The sequence below is a fragment of the Oreochromis aureus genome, linkage group 6, assembly GCF_013358895.1.
Source record: "Oreochromis aureus strain Israel breed Guangdong linkage group 6, ZZ_aureus, whole genome shotgun sequence".
NCBI lineage: Eukaryota > Metazoa > Chordata > Actinopteri > Cichliformes > Cichlidae > Oreochromis > Oreochromis aureus.
Window position 1 is genome coordinate 41,187,088 of NC_052947.1, and position 24,641 is coordinate 41,211,728.

General features: G+C 39.3%; 1 protein-coding gene across 1 annotated transcript; it reads left to right on the forward strand.

The window, feature by feature from the left end:
• The first annotated feature begins 1,369 nt into the window (after positions 1–1,369).
• Positions 1,370–21,344, forward strand: LOC120440465. Its single transcript, XM_039613058.1, has 5 exons — positions 1,370–1,485; positions 14,255–14,286; positions 14,545–14,660; positions 14,833–14,868; positions 20,318–21,344. The coding sequence occupies exons 3-5, from the start codon at positions 14,545–14,547 to the stop codon at positions 21,057–21,059; spliced, it is 894 nt and encodes a 297-aa protein (XP_039468992.1). The 5' UTR covers positions 1,370–1,485; positions 14,255–14,286; the 3' UTR covers positions 21,060–21,344.
• Positions 21,345–24,641: the final 3,297 nt, after the last annotated feature.

Below are 24,641 nucleotides of genomic sequence, written 5' to 3' on the forward strand. Positions count from 1 at the left end.
CCGAAACCCTGGCTGATTAGGTCCCACACCCGCTTTCACACCTTGGCTCATGTGATTAGAGGATCACCAGGGGGTCCTTTGTCCCTCCTTGGGGGGATACTCCCACTGGGTTTAAATCTGGGACTCTCGGCCATTTGACCTTAGAACTGAAGAAGCTTCTCGGATGAGAGGTGAAACGTCTTCAAGCAACTTAAAGAAGTCCAGACGCTTTTCTTTGCAAGCTCCTTTGACAGCTGATATTTATGCTTTAAACATAAATATTTTAACTTATATCTTGACTTTTTTTGACAAACTAATATCACACAATAGTCAATTCAAATCATGATGGTGACTGCAGAAGCTGCCAGATTAGACAGAATTTTAAAAAAGGAGAGTTAGCTTTACATTTCCTGGTTGTAATACTTGTAGTCCAGTTTGTCCAGTCTGAAGAACCTCTGAAAAGTATATTCTTTCACATATAGGAATACCTAGTTATCCATGAAGAGATGTAAAACTAAACATTTCTACACCAAAACAGCTGCAAGAATATAAAGGTCACTGTCTGAGACAAAGTGGATAAAAGGAGCTGCAGTGTCAAAAGTCAAATGAAAAACTGGTCGTTTGTCTCCACTGCTCAGTTTAATCATTAAATGAATTCGTTTGAATGCTTTTGGAGTTTCAGATAAAGGTGCTTCAGATATGGCCTCATTCACCTGTTTCTCTTATCTCCTGAATTCAAATAATACTATTTCATTTAAGACATAAAATACTTTATTGTCCTTGTGTAAATATTGAAATTGAAGAAATGACTGGATGTCATATTAATAAAAACCGAATCTAACATTTCATGTAATAAATGTAAGAGGTCGGTCTCACATAGCAGCATTGTGCATTTACAGTAAAAATGGATATGGTGTCTATGGATGCTACTAAGTTTCTTAGATAAACACAGTTTAGTTTGCATTTTGTATCTTACTGTCTAATTTTGCTTCGCCCTTTTCCTCTTTATTCTCTTTAACATCTCTTTAATATATGTTGTTTCCTGTATTTCTTTAATTGAGAAAAAGACTGTATAAAGTGATGTACTCAGGTGTCTCTCTTAATAACTGGCTGGTCTGCAGGAGTCCGTCACAGTGTCACACAAGTACATAAATGAAACCATCACATGAATAAATCTAGAAGTTCCATGCAGACAGTCATCATCATTATTACTGAAAACTGTAACTTCAAAGTGTTTTATTTCTCTGACAGATGAACAAAGGACCTCTGTGTGTTCACTGTAACTCACATTTCACTGATAACACCGTTATCTTCTCTTGTTCTTAACCTTTACATAAATTCAAAATTTGAATGTTTAAATAGGCTTGTGGGTCCGCTTACTGGGGTTTGGTCTAATTTTTCCCTTTAAAAATCTTCCTTCTGACTGTTCGTTGCACCTACAACCAGAACACACTGGGAGAACAACGGAGGACGGCAACAGTGTCCATCTGACATCAGTCACTACAGGTAAGAGTCACTTTGAAAATGATCATGGAAGTCTGATAAACGTCATGGTTGGTTTATTTTTCCTTTGTGTATTTTGTTTCTGAGTGATCAGACATCTCTGTCTACTAGTAGAATTTGTACCTGCTGTGGTGGAGAAAGATCTGTAAGTGATGCTGGAGGCTCTGTTGAGTACGAGGTGCTGGTGCAGTGGATGTAGTTACAAGGAGGAGACATGATGGCTGATGATGGTCACACTCCGTGAATGGCTCCATGCCCTTATAGGAACATGTCTTTACCACCGAATGTAGAAAATTTGACCTGTATGCATTTTGGTGAGTGATACTGGTTGAAGTAAATATTACCAGGGTAAAATTCCCAGCTTGGCATTGGTGGATTTTCTCTCTTAACATTAAAGCTTTCAAATTCTCCACCACCATGCATAATATTTTCACGACAAAATAAAGAGCACTTCTTCCCCCTACACTAGCCAGCCTTCTATAATAATGTCTTCTCCTTGTAACCACACCCACCTCAGCAGCACCTCATACTGAAAAGGAAACAGAGCCTCCAGCATCAGTCAGACTTTTCCAAACTCAGCAGGTACACAAATTTTACTTGGCTGAATGTAGAATGAATCGGGTCGAGAGGCATTTTCTCCTCACGATCAAAAAATAAGAAAAATGATGGAAAATAATCATGATTTGAATTTTTAAGCATACTTAAAAAATAAAATAAAGATCTCCATTGAAAAAGGATTTTCATAACACCGGGTCAATTTTTTATTCAAGGACTAAAGTTTCCTTTAGTCGACTCAGTAACTACAAGGTGTCCAGATCATCAGCCCTCCAACACACTGCTGACACTTGATATGTTCACATTGGTTTTCTCCAAACATCTCCACTTTGGTCCTGTCTGTCCAGAGGACATCGTTCCAAAAGTCTTGTGATTTGTTCAGATGCAACTTTGCATACCTAATCTGTGCTGTCCTGTTCTTTTAAGAGAGAAGGTGTGTTCTGCTGCAACATTTCCAAACAAGCTTCAGTCTTTTTCTAATTGTAACATCATGGACTTTAACAGTTCAACAATAAAACAATAAAGGAGGACTTTATTTTTCACAGACATGTTTAAGAACTGATGACACCATGTAATATGTCACTTGTTGTAATCACATTACATTTTTCAGCAATGTAGCGTATCATGCTACTGTACTAAATTCAGTAATCATATTACAGTTACAAATATATAATTAGCTGCATTACAAAGGTTTTTCAGTTATCTGCACACAAAAACTAAAACACTATAAAAATGTGTTTTTCTGCTCACAATCAGCTGATTTCAATTCATGTGCAGAAGGAGGAGAATCTTGGAGAGGTGCAGTGATACAGCTTTTGAGGAGAGGCGATATGAACATTAATTTTTATTGCACAAAGAAAATGAGAGTTTGGTGGTAAAGTGTAAACTTCAGCTCCTTGCAAGCACCTGCACTGACAACATGCTAATGCAAAGCTCATGTTATGGGTCCGAAATTGAGGACGAGAGTAAAACAATGATGGTCCAGTAGAGGTCGATCAAACAATTGATTTTAATGAATGCACGCAGTGTGGGGAGACGTACACTGGAAACCATCAGTTGTAAATCCCCGCCCAAAAATACACTTCAGATTGCTTTTATAACATCAGGGTATTATAACGCCCCCTCTTGCGTTTACAAGCACATAATTTGCATCTTAAGAACATTCTTTGCCCCTTGTACAGACAATGATCTATTCTAAGAGATAAATGCAGACACAGAAGTTCCCCTTTCTGGCATCCTCTTTCAAATATGGTGATGATCTCAGGCCTTTGAGGTCCCCATGGACTTGTCCTCCTCTTTGCGTCACCTGTTGCTAGGCAAACTCAATTGCAACAAGAAGCTGAATACATTCAGGCCTTCACTCAGCTACTATTTTACTGTAGCAATATACTCAGCATATAAGCTTTTAAGATTATAGATTTAACTCAACGATTTAAAGTAGTTATAACTGCACCTGTAATAAACATGTTAATATTTGATTATGATAACCCCTGTAATACCAATTATAACATAATGCCAGCAACTTCAATAAATGCTTGGATGAAATGATAATTAATACAATGATAAAGATGATGGTTATGTAAAATAATCCCTATAATTCTTCAATTCCCTCTCTTGACGTCTCTTCCAGAGACGTCACTCCTCGACCCCCTCTGTCACCTCTGGATCCATTAATGGCATCATGGGCCCCGAAACCACCATTCCCAGGTCCACTGCCTTCGCTCTGACCCTCTCTAGCCGTCCCCTGACTCAGCAAATCAGACAATAACCTCATGTCATCTAGGTGGTCCAGTAATAAAACCCCAGCTCCCACTTGAAAACACTTCATGCTTAAGTGGTCTCTGCTCCTTTCCTGGGTCCCTCTCTAGCGGAAATCTAGTGGAATGGACCCTCGTCATCAATCACTAAGTAAACTGAATTGGCGCAGGTCTCAAATAAGAAGCAGAAGACACTTGGGCCCTCGCTCAGGCCTGCTACTAGATTTATATGTATTGTAAGCATGCATGCAATTAACCTCCTATGTTCTCATCTTCCCTCAACATGTATCACCTGGACACTCTCACCAGTGAAGCTTAAAACCCTCTTGGATAGAACATCAACTCTAAACAAGCACAGATATGCAATGTGTATAAAATGAACTAAACCTGTGAATAGAATGAATGTGATGACAAACATATTCAATGCAATATGAACCCTGTAAACAATATTACTGATAAACAATGCTGTAAAACATGTTCCTAATGCAATCATAATAATGCAGATTATATAGTAGGAATAAAAGAATTTCTGAATCCCCACATTTCCTCTTCTGACATTCCGACAAGGAATGTCACCACACCTTATGTTGTATCACTCCCTGCCCCACTCTATGGGTTCTAAGTTCATCTAATAGATGCCCTCAACCCAGCCAGGGTTCGCAACCCTTGCCATTATCTTTACCAACAATCCTCTGACACAAGGAATGATACAACAACTAGCGATGACCAGTATTCCCAAAAATACAGTCAAAGAAAACATCACTGACATAGCCACACCTTTCCATTGTCCAAACACAGATGTCATCCAGGACGCCAGCAGATTTTCGATACCTGAGTGCTCATGCATGGTTTTAGATAATTCGATTTTGCTCTCCCATCAGTGAACTCGGACCCAATTGTTCTGCGAACCCTATCATGGCGTCCCTGGTTTGGTTAGAGAGTCTCAGCAGGTTGTAATGAACATAATGCGGCCAACATTTCTATTCGGCGTTACCCAAAGAAATATACTCTCCAATCCTACAGCTACCTGACTTACCAGCTTGTACTCATTAGGAACTCCCCTGGGCACTCCTATGGAGTCTATCCAGGTCGGCGAGTTCAAACGAGGATCATATGCATGGGTACCCTGGGTCCCTCTTTTGGCCAAAATGTATCTCTTACGTATGGCAGCTAAAGTTCACGTGTTATGTTGTGGAATAGCCTTTACCTGGTTTCCAATAAGCATGAGCGGAGCTCCCAATCGCTTTCATCGCACATGTCCCTACGCTTCCCATAGGAACACAGTATTTTCCCCACAGTAATAATAGAGCCCACTTCTTGCCCATGTTCCAATTACCGTGGTAGGGTCACTTACATTGTTGGTGGTTCGTCCCGTGAGTGTGACAGCACACCTAGTTGGGTCGATCTCTCCCACCTTGTACTTTTCATTATCTGTAGAAAACTTGAAACATGTAATTATCTTATTTTAGCATAAATGGTCCCACTGCTGTCTGCTTTGAAATGGCAGGGAAAAGTCTGGACAACAAAATACAGTTGCCAGTAGTCACTGCACTTCTAGTTAACTGTAACATACAATCATAGCCCCACTCATCCTCTAATGCAATGGTGCGGGCTCTGTAAACAACCGTGACCTAGCTGAAGCACAGGCAACACAGTCAGATACATGTTGTTCTCTAGCATTTTGAGCCACCCAATCAAACCAGAGGTTACTGTCCTTGAAACCCGTGGCGCGCTTTATCAACTCCTTAGGCTTCAGTCTAAAGTAATCTGTTGTCAGAAGTACTCTCCCTTTTGGTTCCTGTTCCTTTTGAGCTACTGTTCCCGAAGTTACCATCTGATCAGTCAGAATGGTGATTAAGCTTTCTGCGAGCGGCTTAGACTTTTCATCAACTAAATTTACCCTAAGCATATCATGGGGTGATTGCAGACCTGGAGATCATACGCTCTCCAGCTACTACTAGCTCCTGTACACTTAATGATGTCACCCAAATCAAATGTGAATGAGCTGGTAGACCCTTTACCATAATTCAACTCTATGCCATTATTCATGCTGAGACACTCATCACCTTTACCTGACCCCTCGCGCTTTTGTCTTTTTACCGATCCCGTTTTAGCAACTACAGTCTCAGGAAGTGCTGGGCTGGACTGACCTCCGTGTTCAGACAAGTGGTTCGGAGTGCCCTGCAAAATATAGACAATAAACAACACAGCCATAGTTAATATCATTGCATACGATAAACATGTAGTTGTAAGGAACATTCTAATCAGTTTTCTCATTACGTGTCTCTGATTCGTGTGTTTGCATCATGTTATATAAACTTTGTATACTTTGTAGTGCATTATGCTAAACAAACCAAACCTTTCAATTCCCCAACCCTATCATTCTCCTCAATGGGTTGTATGTTTTCAATGTTTCCTTATTATTTTGTCATAAAAATAAATCAAACAAATAACTTGAGCTGTGTGACGGCACCTTGCGTTTACGCCAGGCTGTGAGCTGCCCTAAATCTACTTGCTACACCCCCTTTTTTCACCTAGTTTAATTTTTTTCAATCCTAGTTTAAACTATTCCTGACTTCCCTCAGTGCACACTGTAAAGTGTAAAAGATACAATTAGCTTTCTCCTGGTAAAAGGTCCTACATTATTTTCTCAACCTTTGGAAACATCCTCTATCGAGTTAACCCGTTTCATTTTTCAAACTTAGGCCTGATTTCTTCGCCCCCTTTAACGGGTAGCGCATATCCGGTCTGAACACTGTGTTTGGGCAATTTACGAATTGTTGCAGGATTTCTATGTTATGTAAAGTTCCTCTCATCCCTTTTATGCTTCCATTATAACCTGTGTCTAACAAGCTTTTGATCTTCTTTGTAATATAAACAACTAGGTGTCTTTGTGCTCTGTTTTTCTCCTTTCTCTGGTTGGTTCCGTTCGGTCTGGGGCTTCCAGGATTCTCGCCCCCTGTGGTCGCTGTGGTCCTGAAATCTTCTCCTGTAAAAGATAGAAAACAAACAGCCTCTCTCTGCTACACCTCACTAATCTACTGTGTTCATCCAATGTTCCTTTAATTATTCAAACTTGGTTCACAATATCATGTTCTGGGCTTTATCCTTTTTATTAACTTTACTTAATCTCAATGCTCTTTATGTGTGTGAGCAACGCTTTTAGTTTTATAAAACACACCCCAGGTAAAATATACACCGTCCCCATGTCAGCCTAAATCTGCGCTAGAAAGCACGCTTCAAAATTTCTATCAGGATTTATGCCTCTTTTTGCTTCAGGCATATACATAACATGCAAAAGTTACTGTTAATGCCAGTTAGACAAGTTTCCATTATCTACAACATTTTGTTTCACCCGGCTCACCCTCACATGTTTCCTGTTCACTTATTGCATACTTATCTTTAACACCTTCTGCCTCAGTGGTTGCTAAGCAGAAACAAAGCAACATGTGTTCCACCTTTGCCCTATAAAATAAATCTATGTCATGTTTGTGTCTGTAAGCATGTTTTGCATTCATTCATTACACTCCACTCCATCCCTGCAAGTTAAGAGCTATACAGTTAAAAGCTACAGGCCTTTGGCCTCGTCTATTTTAACTCAAGCAGGGGAGTTTCATTTTACTTCAAAAATAACTTTATTTAAAAATAACAATTTCTGCCTCAGTTTTATCATATCTAAATTATCAAAAACTCAAAAAGTCATAAAATGATCCTAGAACCCATTTCAAATTACCCCTTAAATTCCCCCCTTTATATTTGGACACACCAGATGTGTCCAAATAAATAAAAACTCAAAGTGCATCACCCGGGCTTAAGAAATTAAAGGAAAACGGTTAGTCATATCATCTCTCCAAACTCCTCAGCCATCCTCCTCTCTGGTGGATCTGCTCCAGCCCTGTAAACCTGTGTTTAAGGAATAAAATCAATTTAATCATCATGTCAACTCTTCTCAAACTCCTTGCGCCATGCAAAAGTCTGGATCCTTGGAATTTCCTGGAAACAAAACCTGTACTTTACATTTCATACTCAACTCTCCCCCTTTATGATCCAATCAGTGTTATAACAAAAACTAAACTTAAAACAGAACAGTTATCAATCATGTGTTTCTTCAGTTAATGGTAACATGAGTTATATCAAAAAATATTTCCCTTTTAGCATTTAGCATTTTATAATGTAATAACATAATCCAAACCCAGTAAATAAAACAAAAATTCCCTCCAAGCAAACATCAGCATCCCCAGAATTAAGTCTTCCACTCCTCCTGTTTGTCAACATTTTATTCATCCCCACCTTGGTCCAGTCACACACTCACTCACATGCATTAACATCAGGTCTTGCTGATAGTGTGGACTCCCTCGCAAATAATCAGAGTCTTCACTCTCAGCAACATGAGCTCATTCATTTGTTTTATTTTGTTTTCTCTTTTTTAGAAAATAGTTCTTTCTGCTTTGTCTGGATTGGATCGCGGCAATCTTTTAGACAGGGACTTTCAATCTGATCAGGTCCCCACAGGTAGCCTTTCCTCCACCCATTGAAATCTGGAAAAGTCACCTCATATTTGTTTATCCGGAAATTTTGTCAGCGCTGTCAGTTCACTTTCTTCCAGGCCTGCTTCAGAACAAAAATGAGAAAGAAAGAGAGCTGATTATTAGCTCATCAAAGTACCAAACAAAATCACCTGACAGGTTTTTTCTGAGTGCACTACTACAAAAATTTTTGGGGCCCCTCTCAGACATATCCATGTCTAATCAAACTCCCTCTCTTGAAATCGAAACAACAGCCTCCAAAATCAGAAACAATCTTAAAGTTCACCCGTTCAACACACCGAAAACCTCGTCAAAAGATCAAAGACCGTTTGCACAATGTCTCCCTTCCTCACTCCACCATGTTTTCATTCAGCACAAGATATAAACCGATTTCAACAACGTATCATCACTAAATTATAAATTTCCTGTTCACATCTGCCCCTCTGAACAGACCTGACCACCGTAATCAAATATCCTGATACTTTATCATTATATATTTCGCCAAATAATCCTCAACACAACAGCCACCGCTCTCTTGAACTGAAAGCCTCCGAGACACAGACACAGGAAGTGTCTTTGTCACTCACTCACTCCAGCTAATTTGCATAGTGACTCACAGCTCAACAGCCAACTTGACAAGAGAAATACATGTTTAAACCTTATCACATTATTGAATTATTTTCATTTTCTCTCTATAATAATCACTGGTTTTGATCACTCAGTACGAGAGCACTCCTAAGTCACTCTTTTAAAACTGCTTTAATCCCTTTTCTTCTGTTAATTTCCATAACTCACTCCCCTGTCATATAACTCCTCTGAGTCAACTTCAACCTCAAGCTTTAAGTCTATTTTATTAAACATTCACACCATTCTCTCACTCATACAAGTAGCAAGCTGATCTTCATTGGTTATGCTTGTGTTCTTAGCCAGGTTTATTCAATATCTATTCATTAATCTTCATGAGCTTGTCTTTGTAAGGTTAATGCATTTTCTGTTTGTGTGTGTTATTTTTGTATCTATGGCTTCACAGTCTCCCAGACACTTCCCAATTCTCCAGTTAAACAGTCAGTTTTCTTTTTCCCCGAATTACTAACCCACATTTTGATTTCCCACCTTAAATTACCACCCTCCTGGTCTTCAGCCAGGAGCTAGGGCTTGCTTTTCAGGTTCCTGGACACATCATGCTGTGAACAATTCAACCAGAAACTTGCCTTAACTTATCCATTGATTTTAACCTACAATTTCCTTCCGACTGGTGGGTCTGGAGAGTTGGTCCAGGTCTGCTTTACTCCTGAAAATAACAAAACTAAGACATTTTCATTATTATCATCATTGCTTAAACGACCCACTTCTCTCTCTTTCCTGTCACAAATACCAGTTATGTCATGTTTGTGTCATGAATATGAATATAAGCATTTTCCTCGTTGCATTTCATGTTAATTGAGTGTAAGCTGCTTTCTTCATTGCATCCTATATATTCATATTTAATTTATGCATCTTTCCACTGAGCTTTAGAGTCAAACTATCTCACTTCTGATTCGTTTCAAAAATAATCTCACATGTAACAACTTGTGTATGTGTGTTTTCAATTCATTAATATAATGACAATTATTTTCTTTCATTATTCTTACCTTTTCTAATGTTTACCTCTTTGTTATGCTGTGGTGGACATCCCTAAACAATCATGAGTTCCGGCTTCAATTTCTCCATCCAATCATATCCTGTATTCTCTTAGTCAAACTTGTCCAGCTTCATCTCTCACTGGTCCTTTTTCATTCACAGTGTCCTGTTCGGGCTTCAAAGTTCCAGCAAACACAGTCTCAACTCAGCTGTTGTCTTCTTCTCTGTTTCTTTACAGTCTTTCTTTTAGGTTAAGTCCCAGCATGGCAAAATATCACATTCAGTGCCTTCAGTCTTATTTTCATTTGCTCTGTTTTCTTCTCGATTCATCTTTTCAGTCTTCTCTTCCAAGATTGCTCCAAGCATGGCAAATATGAGAGTCAGTGCCTTCAAGCAGACCCTTCACACTGTTCTTCACCAGCATGCATGTCGCCTCTTTCATACTGCTGGACTCATCAGTCGTCGTCAGTGTTACTGCTTTCGCTTGCACTGCTTTTAGCTTCAGTTAATTCTTCAAGTCCACGATGTTCTGTCGGTCTTCATCAGGAGATTGACTGTCCTTGACTGTCCTTTGAGTTTCTTCTCAGTTTCAGGGACAAAGTGAGAGATCAAGCCGCACAATTTCGAGCCAAAGACTGGCTTATTTTCTCCCAATTCTGTTAATCTATTGTTATGGCGCTGCACTCAAGGATCAATGTTGAGAGAAGTCCACCTGTATTGGCACACTAAAGCATAGAATTAGTATTCTTTTCATTTCTTATTCTTAAAACCTCTGTTTTGCTTCATCTCCCTCGAGTTTAACTCATCTGTCTCTCTGTGTTCTCTCTTTACACACTCAGTTACCTTTTATGGGCATGCGTTTCCTGTCCCACACACACACACACACACACACATACTTCCTGTTTCTGCAGGCAACAGGCAGACTCTGTCTCCCTTTAAATTTCACAGTCTACAAACAATCAGTAATTCTACTAAATCTTGATCTAAAAACAATCCACCTTCCTTTCATACATACTTTTAAATAGAGCTCTTTCAAACATAAAAATAAACTCAACCTCTCATACCATCACTCATGCATTTCTTGAATTAAAAGCACTTTCAAACTTTAAAACATCCTACTTTACATCACAAAAGAAATATATTTCATACACACTTTTAAATGTTCTAACCTCTTTCAGACGCCATGACTCGTCTCACACACACTGCCTTTTCTCTCAAACTTCTCCCTTTTTCACTCACTCAGACAAATCATGCAGAGACATTCAAATCAAATACTGACAGCATTCACATGGTTAAAATCACTCAAAATACACTTTCATACGAGTATCTTGGACATGCCTTCCATAATCAGAAAGAGCAAGTCAAAAGAAAAAGAAACTGAAACCTCTCATCATTCTCACAGCTTCTCACCACACACACATAACTGAAAAAATAAAACACACCAGCATTTATGGCTCAAGATATATACATCTATCAAAATTCAGTCACTTACTATACATCCACACTAATATATTCGAACTGTATTTATACTTTCGTAATAAGCAAAACCGGCCTCTTAATTACAGGCATTTAGCAACATTTTCAAACAATAGTTATAAACTCAATACTCTCGAAACCGAAACCACCCTCTCTGCGCGTCACCGCTGCTCATTTACATTCTCACACACACACCATCAGTGCACATCCGGCTGTGCACTGCTGTGCACTGCTGACACAGAGACTTCTCTCCCACAAAGATCTCTTATTTTATATTACACAGACGTCTTTTTAATTACAACTGCACAGATTTTAGGCCTTTTAAAACACCTACACAATTTTGACAAATTTACGATAACCGCCCAGCGGATAAACCCCCTGAGTTTTTTGCGACCAATTTACCGTTTATCGGTCCCAGACCGCGGCCTCATTTCTAGTGCCCTAACACAATTTATAAGCATGAACCAACCCAAACTCTGCCTGAAGCTCTATTTTTGGGCATTTCACATCCCAGGCTTCCCCGAAGTTTTAAGTTAAAGTTACACGCCCGAAACCCGGTTTCTACTGACCAAAAAAGCGCAACCTACCGTCCCGGACAGTAAAAAGTGATCCAATCACTTTAGCGTATTTTGGGATGCCCCGTACCTCACAGATTGCCAAACTGGACTAACCCTATTCGCCGATAGGTCAGGGTCAAGTGTCCTTGACCAGGAGAGACCGTCACATCTGAGCTGTGCGCTTCCTAAGACTATCCCATAGTCCCGTCCTAAGATAATTTAATTACTTTGAAAACACCCCACAAAATCACACACGCAATTCTATTGATGTCCAAGCCCGGCTTTATATTCAATTGAGACTTAACTGTCACAAACACTTCGCCAATAACCTATAACTCTAAATTCACTCTGCAGTCCAACTGCTTTAAATACACTTATTCTCTTTACTCTTTACTTATTTTCTCTTATTCTCTTTACTCTTTACTTTTTCAACGTTTCATTATCTTTACTTCAACTTATACTTTAGTTCTCATGAGATTTTCACCAAAATCAAAACAGACATTCACCAGTAATTTCAGTGAGTAGACTTTAATTTGTCATATTCAATTTGGCACACTTTGGAAAATTCAACAGGTATGTGCCTTACCTTTGTATAAGCCGGCTTATGTCCACTCACTTCGACCACTGACTCGTGTCTGCTCGTTCGAGCGCCTCGGACCCTCTCGGTCTCAACCTCCAACTCTCTCTACTCAACCCTCGGCCAATGCACCAAATGTTATGGGTCCGAAATTGAGGACGAGAGTAAAACAATGATGGTCCAGTAGAGGTCAATCAAACAATTGATTTTAATGAATACACGCAGCGTGGGGAGACGTACACTGGAAACCATCAGTTGTAAATCCCCGCCCAAAAATACACTTCAGATTGTTTTATATTGTCAGGGTATTATAACGCCCCCTCTTGCGTTTACAAGCACATAATTTGCATCTTAAGAACATTCTTTGCCCCTTGTACAGACAATGATCTATTCTAAGAGATAAATGCAGAGACAGAAGTTCCCCTTTCTGGCATCCTCTTTCAAATATGGTGATGATCTCAGGCCTTTGAGGTCCCCATGGACTTGTCCTCCTCTTTGCGTCACCTGTTGCTAGGCAAACTCAAATGCAACAAGAAGCTGAATACATTCAGGCCTTTGCTCAGCTACTATTTTACCGTAACAATATACTCAGCATATAAGCTTTTAAGATTATAGATTTAACTCAACGATTTAAAGTGGTTATAACTGCACCTGTAATAAACATGTTAATATTTGATTATGATAACCTCTGTAATACCAATTATAACATAATGCCAGCAACTTCAATAAATGCTTGGATGAAATGATAATTAATACAATGATAAAGATGATGGTTATGTAAGAACTCATCTTTAACTGATTTTAAAGATGAAGAATCCAGTTTTTCAAGAGGCAACAAGAGCAGAGGTGAACAATCATCCTGTGGCCTCCATTTCTACTGTGGTTTCTTTATGTTTCTTTATGCTGGTTTTCATTTGTAGTCATACATAAACACTAAAAGAAAGATTGTACGTGTTTCCTCATTAGGACAAAGATTTGTGCTTTTGTGTAGGACTGTATCCTTCTGATGTGCAGGACTATAACCGGTAATTATAAGACAAAATGTAAAAAGTAATGTAACAACTATTGTAACAAATTACTTTCTCCAGCAATTAATTATTTTTAACCTTCTAGGACCTGGCGTCCATATATGTGGACATCACATTTTGGGTTCTTTCGACCAAAATACTTAATTTTTCTCTACAAGGGCCTGATATCCAGTTACGAGCACATTATACTGCTGCTGTTCTATCAAAATTTAAAACGAATGTCCTCATATGTGGATCTCGTTTTTCTCAGAAACAAAAATTAGGTAAAGAAAAAAAACTTGGTAATTGTTTGTTTTTACATTCATCAGGTCCCAGTCAGCCCAAATAGCAAAGAAAAATTAAAAATGCATGCCATGAAAGAGTTTAGGAGGTTAAGAAAACTAACGAGTAATCTGTAATATACTGCTTTCTTGAGTAAAAATCCAGCACTGGTAAGGACCAAATTATTTTTATCATGTCCCATAAAAGCTTGAAAGGACTTGAAAGAGGCTCTACGCTCTTTGTACCATGACCACTTTTGAGAACATAGTTACTTTCAAAAGGCCTTTATGAAAAGCATGAATGATCCCAGCAACATAAACCTGTTTCACTCCTCACACTGACTCGGGGACACAGACTGAAAGTCAGTGCTGAGAGAAATATGAGAGAAATAACCTTTTATTTCTGTTGGTTTCAGGTCTCTTCTTCCTTTGGGCAGCAGCTGTGAAGGTTTGTACTTGACTCTCGTCTCACTGTTGTTTCATGAGTTTTTGGTGCACCTTCAGTCGGAGTTTGAAGACTTGCTCCTCTCTAACATTGACCATATTCACTTATAAGTTGGTGCTGAATGCTGACAAAAATCCCTGAAAGCAGAGTTGATAATCTGGGAGAAATAGAGATAGTTTTGTTGAACAGATTACATTTGATGCTGTAATATATTCAGTCTTCTTATTGGTATTGTTCTCTCTGTTTGCTAAACCCACTCAGATGGCTGCTCCTTACTGGGTTTCTGTAGCGGTCGTTGTTTTGATGACTGTTAGAAACGGTGAGACTGTTATTGACCCAAACCAGCTCGCACCAATTGTACAAGAAATTCTGAACAGGTGAGTGAACTTTCTGTGAAATACTAAAGAAAAACTGAACATGACTCTGACACAGATCAGCCCCTCTGTCCTTTCACAAACTCTCAGTGAAACAAACCAACATTGTTGTGGTTTCATGTAAATCTTTCCAAATGAAATCAACATCAGAACCTGTGTTTGTGTCTTTTGGCAGGTACACACCAAGCTACATTGGTGCAGATGGCAACAGGTCAGTAACAAAGGTCACTTTAATCTGCAGCACAGTACTTACAGTGTGCTTTATAGTAACAGAAGCAAGCTGAGATCATTAGAACTGCACGTAGAAGCAGAGACTGACAGAACAAATGTATGAGGTGCCGTAAGGGACATTATTACTGAAACGCTCTCACACACACTACTGAAAAACCAAGGCATTTCAGTTGAACAGGAAGGCAAACTCTCAGCTTTCCATCAGCAGGTCCTTCTCTACTGGAAATTAATCTATAAACATAACTTTACTCCTCACAATACCCCTATATGGAACAACAGGTATATCCGTTTGTGTAGGAAATCTGTGTACATGGATGAATGGAGATCTAAAGGGATTTGGGCTGTAGCTCATTTTATGGATGAGAATGGGGTCTTATTAAAACATGAGACGTTTTGTGAGAAATTTGATGTAAGATGTACTGCTAAGAGATATAAATCCTTAATAAAAGCCATCTCAGTCCCTTTGAGATCAATGATAAAAGAAGATATTGTGCACTCTAAAGTTTCTCCTGGACTGAGACAGCTCTGCATAGCTGGAGTTGAATTTGGTGACAGCAGGTTTACAAACAAGGTGATCAGGAATATTTTGATAAATGAAATTTGCCCTAATCCGGTTAAAAGAAATTATATTCTTAAAGAATTTGAGACCATGGAGGTTAAGGCGATAAGAAAAAAAGTATATTTCACTTCCTCTTTCCCCTAAAGTAAAAGAGGTTCACTTTAAAATCATTAATGAGGTTTATCCAACCAATGAATTCTTAAGACGGAAATTTAACTTAGATGTGAACGCCTGCACATTTTGTGAAAATGATATTGAAAGTCTGGATCACTTGTTTTTCTACTGTGAATCAGTGCACTCCTTCTGGACTGACATGTGGAGCTGGCTACAGTCCAGGAGAATTCAGTTACCACATTTGACGGTGACAGTAATAAAATTTGGAAAACTTGCTGAGAATGCAGATTTTGACTTGTTGATTAGGACGTTTTTGTTAATGGGAAAATTTTTTATTCATAAATGTAGATATTTTAAAGCTAAACCATGTATAAACAGATGGCTGAATGACTTTAAACTCTGGGCTAAATCGCTGAAACTTGTGAATAATAAGAAAGCTCATAAACTTGTTGTTTTATTTAACGAGTTTAATCTATGTTAAAAAAACAAAAAAACAAACCTCCCTATTTTATAATCATGACTGCCCTTTTTTGCTCATGGTATTTTTTGCCTTTGGTTCAAATCCTTCATTGACTGTTCTTTCTTTTTATAGCTTTGTGTCTATTTTTTTTTTTGTTGTTGTTTGTTTTGTTTTGTTTTGTTTTTTTCTTGCTATAATGCTCAACCGAGGATATTACATATTCGGATTAATGATGGTGCCTTGTATGTTATACTGTTTGTAAATAAAGTTCCTTTAAAAAAAAAAAGTTAAACAGGAAGGTGTTTCAGTTGAACAAGAAGTTGTTTCTTAAGATAAGATAAGATAACCTTTATTAGTCCCACACGTGGGAAATTTGTTACTTGACAAGGAAACTGAAGGAAAAAGTGGTAGATTTCAAACAAACCACTACACAGATGTCTACTCAGCAACCTGCTAGTAGCCTAAGTGAAGCAGCGGCATTACTTAACAATATATAAGCCTCAGCATAAGTCAAAATTTAGAATAGCAGACAGGCATTATCCTGGTTAATTTGTTTGGCATATGTGCTTTTTGTCTTTTTTAGCAAAGAAATAAATATCTTAAAATCATTAATAAAACCAGGGAGAGAAGGCTTAGCGTTCCTCCATTTAGCACAATGGATACGATATTTACTCAAAAGTATGATGATGTTAATGTCTGAGACACCCAATGCTAGATGATCCATATAAAAAAATGTATGATAGTTGCACATCATTAATATTTAGGGAAATCCAATTTTTTAAGTTGCACCAAATGCATTGTGTGATAGGGCGTAGAAAAAAAGATCTTCTAGGGTTTCATTTTCATCAGTACAAAAACAACACTGATCCACCTCAAAACCAAATCTCTTTTTTAGTAATTCTGCCACAGAATTAATTTTGTTTATTACTTTAAGTGTGTTTCTTTAACTTTAGGTAGAATAGGCTATTTCATATATTTTTAGTATGCTTTATCCAGAGTATATGAAATAACTAAATTAGAACCATGCAATGTAACCATTCTGTTGTAAATATGAAATATTTTGTCTTTGAAGAAACCACTAATAAATCTATTATTGCATTTTTATCAAACAGCTGACATTGCCCTAGCAATAAATTTGGGAGCACTGATGGGAACTTATTGTATATCATAAAATTTTCAGTCAAATGAAGCAGAGGCAGTGGGACCAGTTCACAAAATTTGTTATATTCTCTTTGAGAGCAGTTTAGACAATATTTTTCTGAAAAGTCTGTGTAACTTAGAATGACACCGTTGAAGACAAACCATTCTCTACTAAATAACTGACTTCCTTCTTCATCACCTCGCGCTTTCCCATGGGGCAGCGGTACGCGTGCTGTTTGATTGGGGTTGCGTCACCAACATTGATATCATGTTCACAAACACTAGTACGCGAGGGCACATCACCAAAGAGAGAAGGGTAGGAGTGCAGTAGGCTAAGTACATCGTTGCACTGTGAAGGTGAAAGATGAGACAAGTGGGCTGTTACCTCAGCTAAATAAGCTGAATTCGCCAGCCGCCCACACTGTTGTCCCTCAGATAGCATTTGCAGATCATCGTCAGCACTCGCCTCTACGAGACAGAACTGGGGGTCGCTGCGCTGGTAACAGTCTCGTGGGTTTCCCTATCATGGTAGGGTTTCAACATGTTAATGTGACACAGGCGAGTTTTCCTCCTGCGTTCTGGGGTACTGAGGACATAATCTGTCTCGGACACCATCATCCAACAAATCTGTTATAAATATAATCTTTGTTTAAACCAGTCGCTCTTGAAAATTGATTTTTGATTAAGTGTTATTACCCTATAATTCCATAAGGTTTAATTATGGGGAGAAGTTGTGGGTATATCTCATTATCTCAGATTTTAACCATTTAATTCTAAGGGTGCCAACCATAAATTCTAATTCTGGAGTTTTGATACCACCTTTATTGTATTCCTTCACAAGCTGAGATATTTCAATGTAATGGGTTTTATTCCTCCACAACAATTTGAAAATAACTGTGTTAGCCTTATTAATGTTTTTAGAGGAGATATATAGAGAGTGACAAGGATAAATCAATTTGGAGATGCCTTCAGCTTTAGATAGGATGTTTCTGCCAAAAATAGCGAGGTCTCTGGTTAACCAGTGGCTAAGTGATTTCTTCATCTCCATGATACAGTTAGAAATATTAGTGTCTTCTCTGCTAATTGGGTTTTTTAGATATTATCAGCCCTATATATTTAACTTTAGGTTTAACTCTAACCAAAGCTATTGAGGAGTCAGAGCTTGTATGAATCAGGAGTAGTTCACATTTTTTGATGCTGAGAGATAAACGAGAAGCTTTAGAGAAAATTTAGTTTTCTCTACCACGTATTTATCTTTCAAAAAAATAGATGTATCATCTGCGAATTGACTTATTTTGAAGTCTTCATTAAAAATTGATATTCCTTGTATGTCGTTAGAATTTTTGATTAATAGTGTTAACAACTGAGTTGCCAATATAAAAAGCTTAGGGGAAACAGGACATACTTGCCGAATTCCCTGTTGCACCTTGAATCCATTCCTTGATTCAAGGAAGCTAAAACATTGTTAAGTAATGTGGCTGCTTCACTTAAGCTACAAGCACAGCCGTCCCCAACCCCCAGGTCCTGGACCAGTACCGGTCTGTGATTCGTTTGGTACAGGGTCACAAGAGTTGAGGCTTGAGCTTGAAATTTATTGTTTTCAGGGTATTTATCGTTTTTTTAAATTTTATATCGTTTATATTGTTAACTCGGTTTCCCTGGGTCTTTTCCCGTGTGTTATGAATAAATCTTCTTTTTTTGGTAGCGGTACTGGTTTTATTTTACTGTATTTATCCAAGACAACTTAAAGGCCCGTCCGTGAAATTATTGTCGGCCATAAATGGTACGTGGCGCAAAAAAGGTTGGGGACCACTGTACTAGCAGGTTGTTGAGTAGACATCCTTGTAGTGTTTTGCAATATAACACTTTTTCTATCAGTTTCCTTGTCAGGAAACAACTTCCTGTTCAGCGGAAATGCCTCTGGTGTCAGTGGAGTGCGTGAGTGCGTTTCAGTAGTGTGTGTGAGACAGTGTTGGGGAGTAATGGAATACATGTACTGCCGTTACGTATTTAAAATACAAAATACGAGTAACTATATTCCGTTACAGTTACCGTTTAAAAAGGTGGTATTTAGAATACAGTTACTTTGGTGAAATAAATGGATTACACGGCGGTACTTCCCTGTTTCATACTGTCGCGGGTCAGGACTGTTTGGGTTTGTTTGACAGCTACGTTCTGTTGTTCCAGGCGGCAGCATTACGGTTGCCATGGTTACAACCTGGTTACACCCAGGAAACACAGAGCGCCTTTTTGTTGTTGTTGTGCTAAGCTAATAGGCAGAATGCTACAGGCATAGCTCTAAAGAATGTAGCATCATGGGCAGTGTAGTCCGTGCTGCAGGGAGAATGGACTGCCATACACGTTATGTGTCTGTGAGCGAGGGAGGGAGAGAAAGGAAAAGTCCGAGCTGTCACGGAGCAAAAACGGGAGCTGGAAGCATGTAAATATAATAATAACCACTGCAGCTAAACAGAGAGCCTGATGAGCCCAGCTGTAATAAGACTCAACTGTACACTGTGTTCCTGTTTTCCTCCGAAACAATAAGTTCCGTTGGAGCAGCCTTTCAACGCCTCTCTCTGTCTCTCGCTAGCAAAGTTGATCCAGACAACAAAGTAAAGCTAGTTTTCGGCTACGACCCCGACAGGGAACCGGACGTATTAGCCAGAGGTCCCTTTACTACGGTTCGGAGCCGCAGACCTTCAGTAACAGTAATAAATCACAGCAATAGTACATTCACGTAGTTGTAAAAAGCATGATAATATATTAAGTAATCCAAAGTATTCAGAATACGTTACTCTCATTGAGTAACATAACGGAATACGTTACAGAATACATTTTGGGGCATGTATTCAGTAATCTGTAATGGAATACATTTTAAAAGTAACCTTCCCAACACTGGTGTGAGAGCGTTTCAGTAATAATGTCCCTTACGGCACCTCATACAAATGCATCATCACAAACTCACTGTTATTCATAACTAGATGTTTAAGTTGTTCTCAATTTTGGGGCTTAAAAAAATACTAAAAAGAAAAAGACTGGTTTCCTGAGAAAAATGAGACTGAACTCACTTTGTCTGGTTTAACACTCTGGATACTTTAATCTGCACATTATAAAGAAAATGTTTTACAGGTGAATATTCTCTGTTTGCTTTGACAGAAAGTTCCCCATGTTCAGTGTGGCTGTGAGCGTCCCACTCAATAAAGACAAGTTTGATATGAGCAAAGTCACTGATGATGGTGAAGCTGTGAGGACGAAGATTCTAAACTGTGATGTATACATAGGTAACAGAGTGGTGGCAGCCACAGTGCTGAGATGGCGCAATGTTCTCTATCAGTGTCCTAATGAACGTGTACAGTGGCGTGATGTCCCAAAAAAATGTAATAGAAAGGAGATAAATACATGGGCTGATATTGACAAATTTTGTGATGTACAATCTATTGAAAGAATTCTGTTTGCTCAGGCTGCTCATGCTGAGTCCCGAACCCTGGACTATTTCAAAGATAAGGACAAAATTAGGAAAAACTCCAAAGATGATCTGATGGTTTTCTACGTCCGTGCCTCCCCATGTGGTGAAACATGTACCAACCCAAACAACGATCGGAATATTCTCAGTAAAATACAAGCAATAACGAACTGGACGAATTATGTTGTTGTGTTTTCAGATGTATTTAGACCTGATGATAAGAATAATAATCAGGATCGTGTGAATGAACTGCGTGGATCACTTGAGAGGCTTGGGGACGCAATCGCAGATCAAGGGCCAAAGGTCAAAGATAAAAGGTCAAATGGTCTCCAGCATATATTCCGATGCTACAGGCAGCCAGAAATGGATGAAATGAAGTGTCTTATCTGCAATACCAATGGTGCTGTAGCACATAAATGTATTTTAGGTGGTTAGCAACCATGGGGAGAAAGAGAATAAGACCAAGAGGAAGAGTAACATGCATCCATGTTTAACTTTAAATGTGTGTGTTCGTCACAGCAAGATTAACATGTGCTCCTGAAATCACAGCTGCCATCGTGCACTCTGGTCATTCTAGTCCACGATACTGTCTGTGCCTCTGATTGTGTCTGTGAACTGAAACACAAACAGTGTGTGTGGAGCGAGTGTAATCCATTGATAGCCTCTGATACTGTTTCTGATTAAAGCTTAATAAACTGCATTAAAACATGTCACAGCTTGGATCTGGTCTGTCCTTCTTTTAAAGCTCAATGTTGTATTTTCTGTTTCTATGATTGAATATGAAGTTTGAGGTAAAGATGCTGCAGGTTTTCTCTTCACGGGTCACTCCACAGAAACGCTGGACTCGCTGGATAACCTTCTCCAGCCAGTGGTGTGGAGATCCAGCTTTTTAGATCCAATTACAATCCAATCACTCAAATAGATCCTCTGGAAACAGTAATTATTGAAACAGAATAAACAGAATCACATGAACACTGAAACATTACAACACAGAGAACAGCAAGCCAACACACAGCAAAGCAAGCTGAGCAAAGCCTGGGTGTAGAGCAACACAGACAGAAAAGAGCCTCGATGTCACCTCTGACCCTCCATGACTCCTCCTGCAGCTGATGGGTAACTTTCCCCTCCTTGTCATCCAGCCAAAAACAACACATGCAGGTCAGGGGTCGGACCAGGCGCCATCTTCAGGTGGGTCACCTTTGCTTTGTCACAGTCGACCATAACATGATTAAAGTTACACATCGGTCCTAATTATTAAATCTCACTGCAAGCAGTGCAAATCAACAGGTGGCATAAAGTTATGATATACATGTGAATAATACTTGACCAAAGTTTATGGGTCATGTCACAAACCATTTGGACATGTGGGTTAATGTGGGAGCTTAACTTCTAAACTTGCTGAATCCACATTAAAGAGCCTCATGTAGTGGGTTTTTTTCATTGTCCCCATTTTTGTCATCTGCATTGATTAAATGATTGAATATTTTTCTCCCTTTTGTGATTCAAATTTTTTTTAAAGCTTCTTATTAGCCACACAAGCCTCGCCACCACAGTAAAATAGTGATTCACCTTATTGATTATGTGATAATTGTTGCTAAATAAACCTTCAGCACAGGGGCAGGCCTAGAGGAGAGGCACGATATGACAGTGTTGTTTGTTAAAATAAGACAGCATTAACACTTTGAGCTCAGCAACAATTCAAATTGAATATAAATTCTTAAACTGAATATGTTGCATAGTGTTAAACCCTCCACCATTAACAAATGGTTCCATAACATGGACCGGCTTTATTTCTTGTTGTCAGTAGCAACCGATGCCGATGATTGTGCCACACGTTCTCACTCCCTAAGCGTAACATTTTACGCTTTCGGGTACCCAACACGTTCCTATGTGAGGAGAACGGAAAAATGAGAAAACATTAGAACCGTTTAGACTCAATCTACACATTTTCGTTCATTTTCTTAAAATTGCTTTTGAAAACACTATTTTACGTCATTTAACTGCTGGTTAAGGTTAGGATTAGGGCTGGAACACATGGCGGGACCGTTATTCCACTGCAATTCGTCCATAACCCACTGCGTACCATACCAACGCGGAAGGTCACCTTTCGCGTTCCTCACGAACACCGTGGGACGTGACAAAACGTCGGTATGGTACGCCCCGGGAGTGAGAACGGGCTGTTGTGCCAGAGCACGTTTTGAATCAATTCAATTTTAAATTGATCCGTACAAGGCAAAAGGCCTCGCTGAGGATGATTGAATGAATTGAATTGAATGAAGCCTTCATTTGTCACTTGCAGGTGCCTGCCAGCGAAATTGAATCTCCTCCGACTGTACATACAATATAGAAATGTCACAATGTGGAGACAGGTCAGAACAGGTAGCACACAGAAAACAATGAAATGTGTAATACAGATGGGTGGTCAAGGAGGACAAAGAAACTCTGCTCATTCTAATCCCTAATCGGGGATCAGAATGAGAACAGACAATAAAAACTCCTTCAGCACATAAAAAGCACATGCATCTGCACAACACCATAAAAACATGAGACAAGCAACAGGGGTATATGCCAATGTACACAGTAGCACCAAGGACAGCTGCAGTTCCTGCGCATCCTAGTGATGCTAAACCACCGTCTACATCGGAAGGGAGGCATGAAAGATGTTGGTTATGTTGTTTTAGGATGAACAAACTGCATCTGAATTTTACAGTTGTTCCTGATGTCCATCACTGGTCACCAGGTGTATCAATCTCCCGTTAAAGAGCCGTGAGCTTCTCCAAGATCTTTCCCATATTGCATTTGCTGGCTGGCTCAGGGTTAGAATCAGACCAGACTAGACAAGGACATAGAAGCTGAGCAGGGAAGGGAAGAAGAGGGTGAAAGATGCATCCACCTCCTCCGAGAGCTAAAGCCGAATAGCTTGGCAAGTAACATGGGATCCAGATCCAGGAAAACAGCCAGCACGGCCGGGTTTGGGTGGCCATGGTGAGGGCTGTTGCACGTGCTCCAATTTGTGGCCAAAGAAAGGAGTTAAATGGGCTGACGCGCATAGGTTGAATGATGAAAACAGATGTGTTTGAAAATGTGGATGGAGAGAAAAGAAAGTAGCTTTGAAAAAAGCACCTAAAAGTGAGAAAGGCGGAGGAAGGGAGAAAGGTGACACAGGGCCCATGTCGGCCCCTCTCCCTCCTCTGTAAAACACATCAGACAACAAATCATTTTTCTGTTCACCCGTTTGTTCTTCTTCTTTATGCCCCAGTACAGGCTGCTCTCCAGGCCCTGAAAGTCGAGGCTGACCTGGACTCATGTCCTCCCCTTTCCCACCCCTTACGTGACCCTGGAATACACCCACTCTGCATGTTCACAGGGAGGATTTCACCTTTCCCTTGTCCAGTATTGACAGGCAAGGCCAAAAGTTCAAACATGGTTTTCTTTAGTCAGACTTATGTCCAGTAAATTTACTGGTTCAAGACTTAATGTGTAAATTAAACGTAAATTTGATCTCCTGACATGATGGTATTACAATCACACAGACAGAATGTGGCTATGCAATGGTGAAATACAGCCCTGTGACCCCTGCCTTGGCTTATGAGTGGAAGCTGGGGGAGGCGCCACTCACTGAAAGTTTTTTACAAACCACATATGACTGCATGCCTCCAGATGCCTGTTTAATGGCCGCTGAGAGTGTGCACTGCACATCACACTATGCTTTACAGGGCCCTGATGAGAGATAAGACTCATTATATTATAAGGCGCATTATATTATACTGTACAATATAAAGCGACTTGATTTGGCGCTATATAAATAAAATTTAATTGATTGAATAGATAGGAGGAGGAGTGGTACAGAGTTAAAAATGATAGCCTAACAGTGAAATGTTTGTTTTGGAGTCCCACATTTGCTGCAGTCGCAGCAGTCGCAGCAAATGTGACTGCACCACCTTTAGGATTATCCAATGCTGGTAAACATCACCCAGACAGCGGGAAAAAGGGTGGATGTATGTGTTTTTTAGCAGG

What these genes read in the sequence shown, in the direction of transcription:
- LOC120440465 (XM_039613058.1), top strand. Translation starts at nt 14,545, where the DNA reads ATGGCTGCTCCTTACTGGGTTTCTGTAGCGGTCGTTGTTTTGATGACT. An exon ending in GTACAAGAAATTCTGAACAG is followed by an intron (nt 14,661 to 14,832) that starts GTGAGTGAACTT and finishes GTCTTTTGGCAG; the next exon opens with GTACACACCAAGCTACATTG. An exon ending in ATTGGTGCAGATGGCAACAG is followed by an intron (nt 14,869 to 20,317) that starts GTCAGTAACAAA and finishes TTGCTTTGACAG; the next exon opens with AAAGTTCCCCATGTTCAGTG.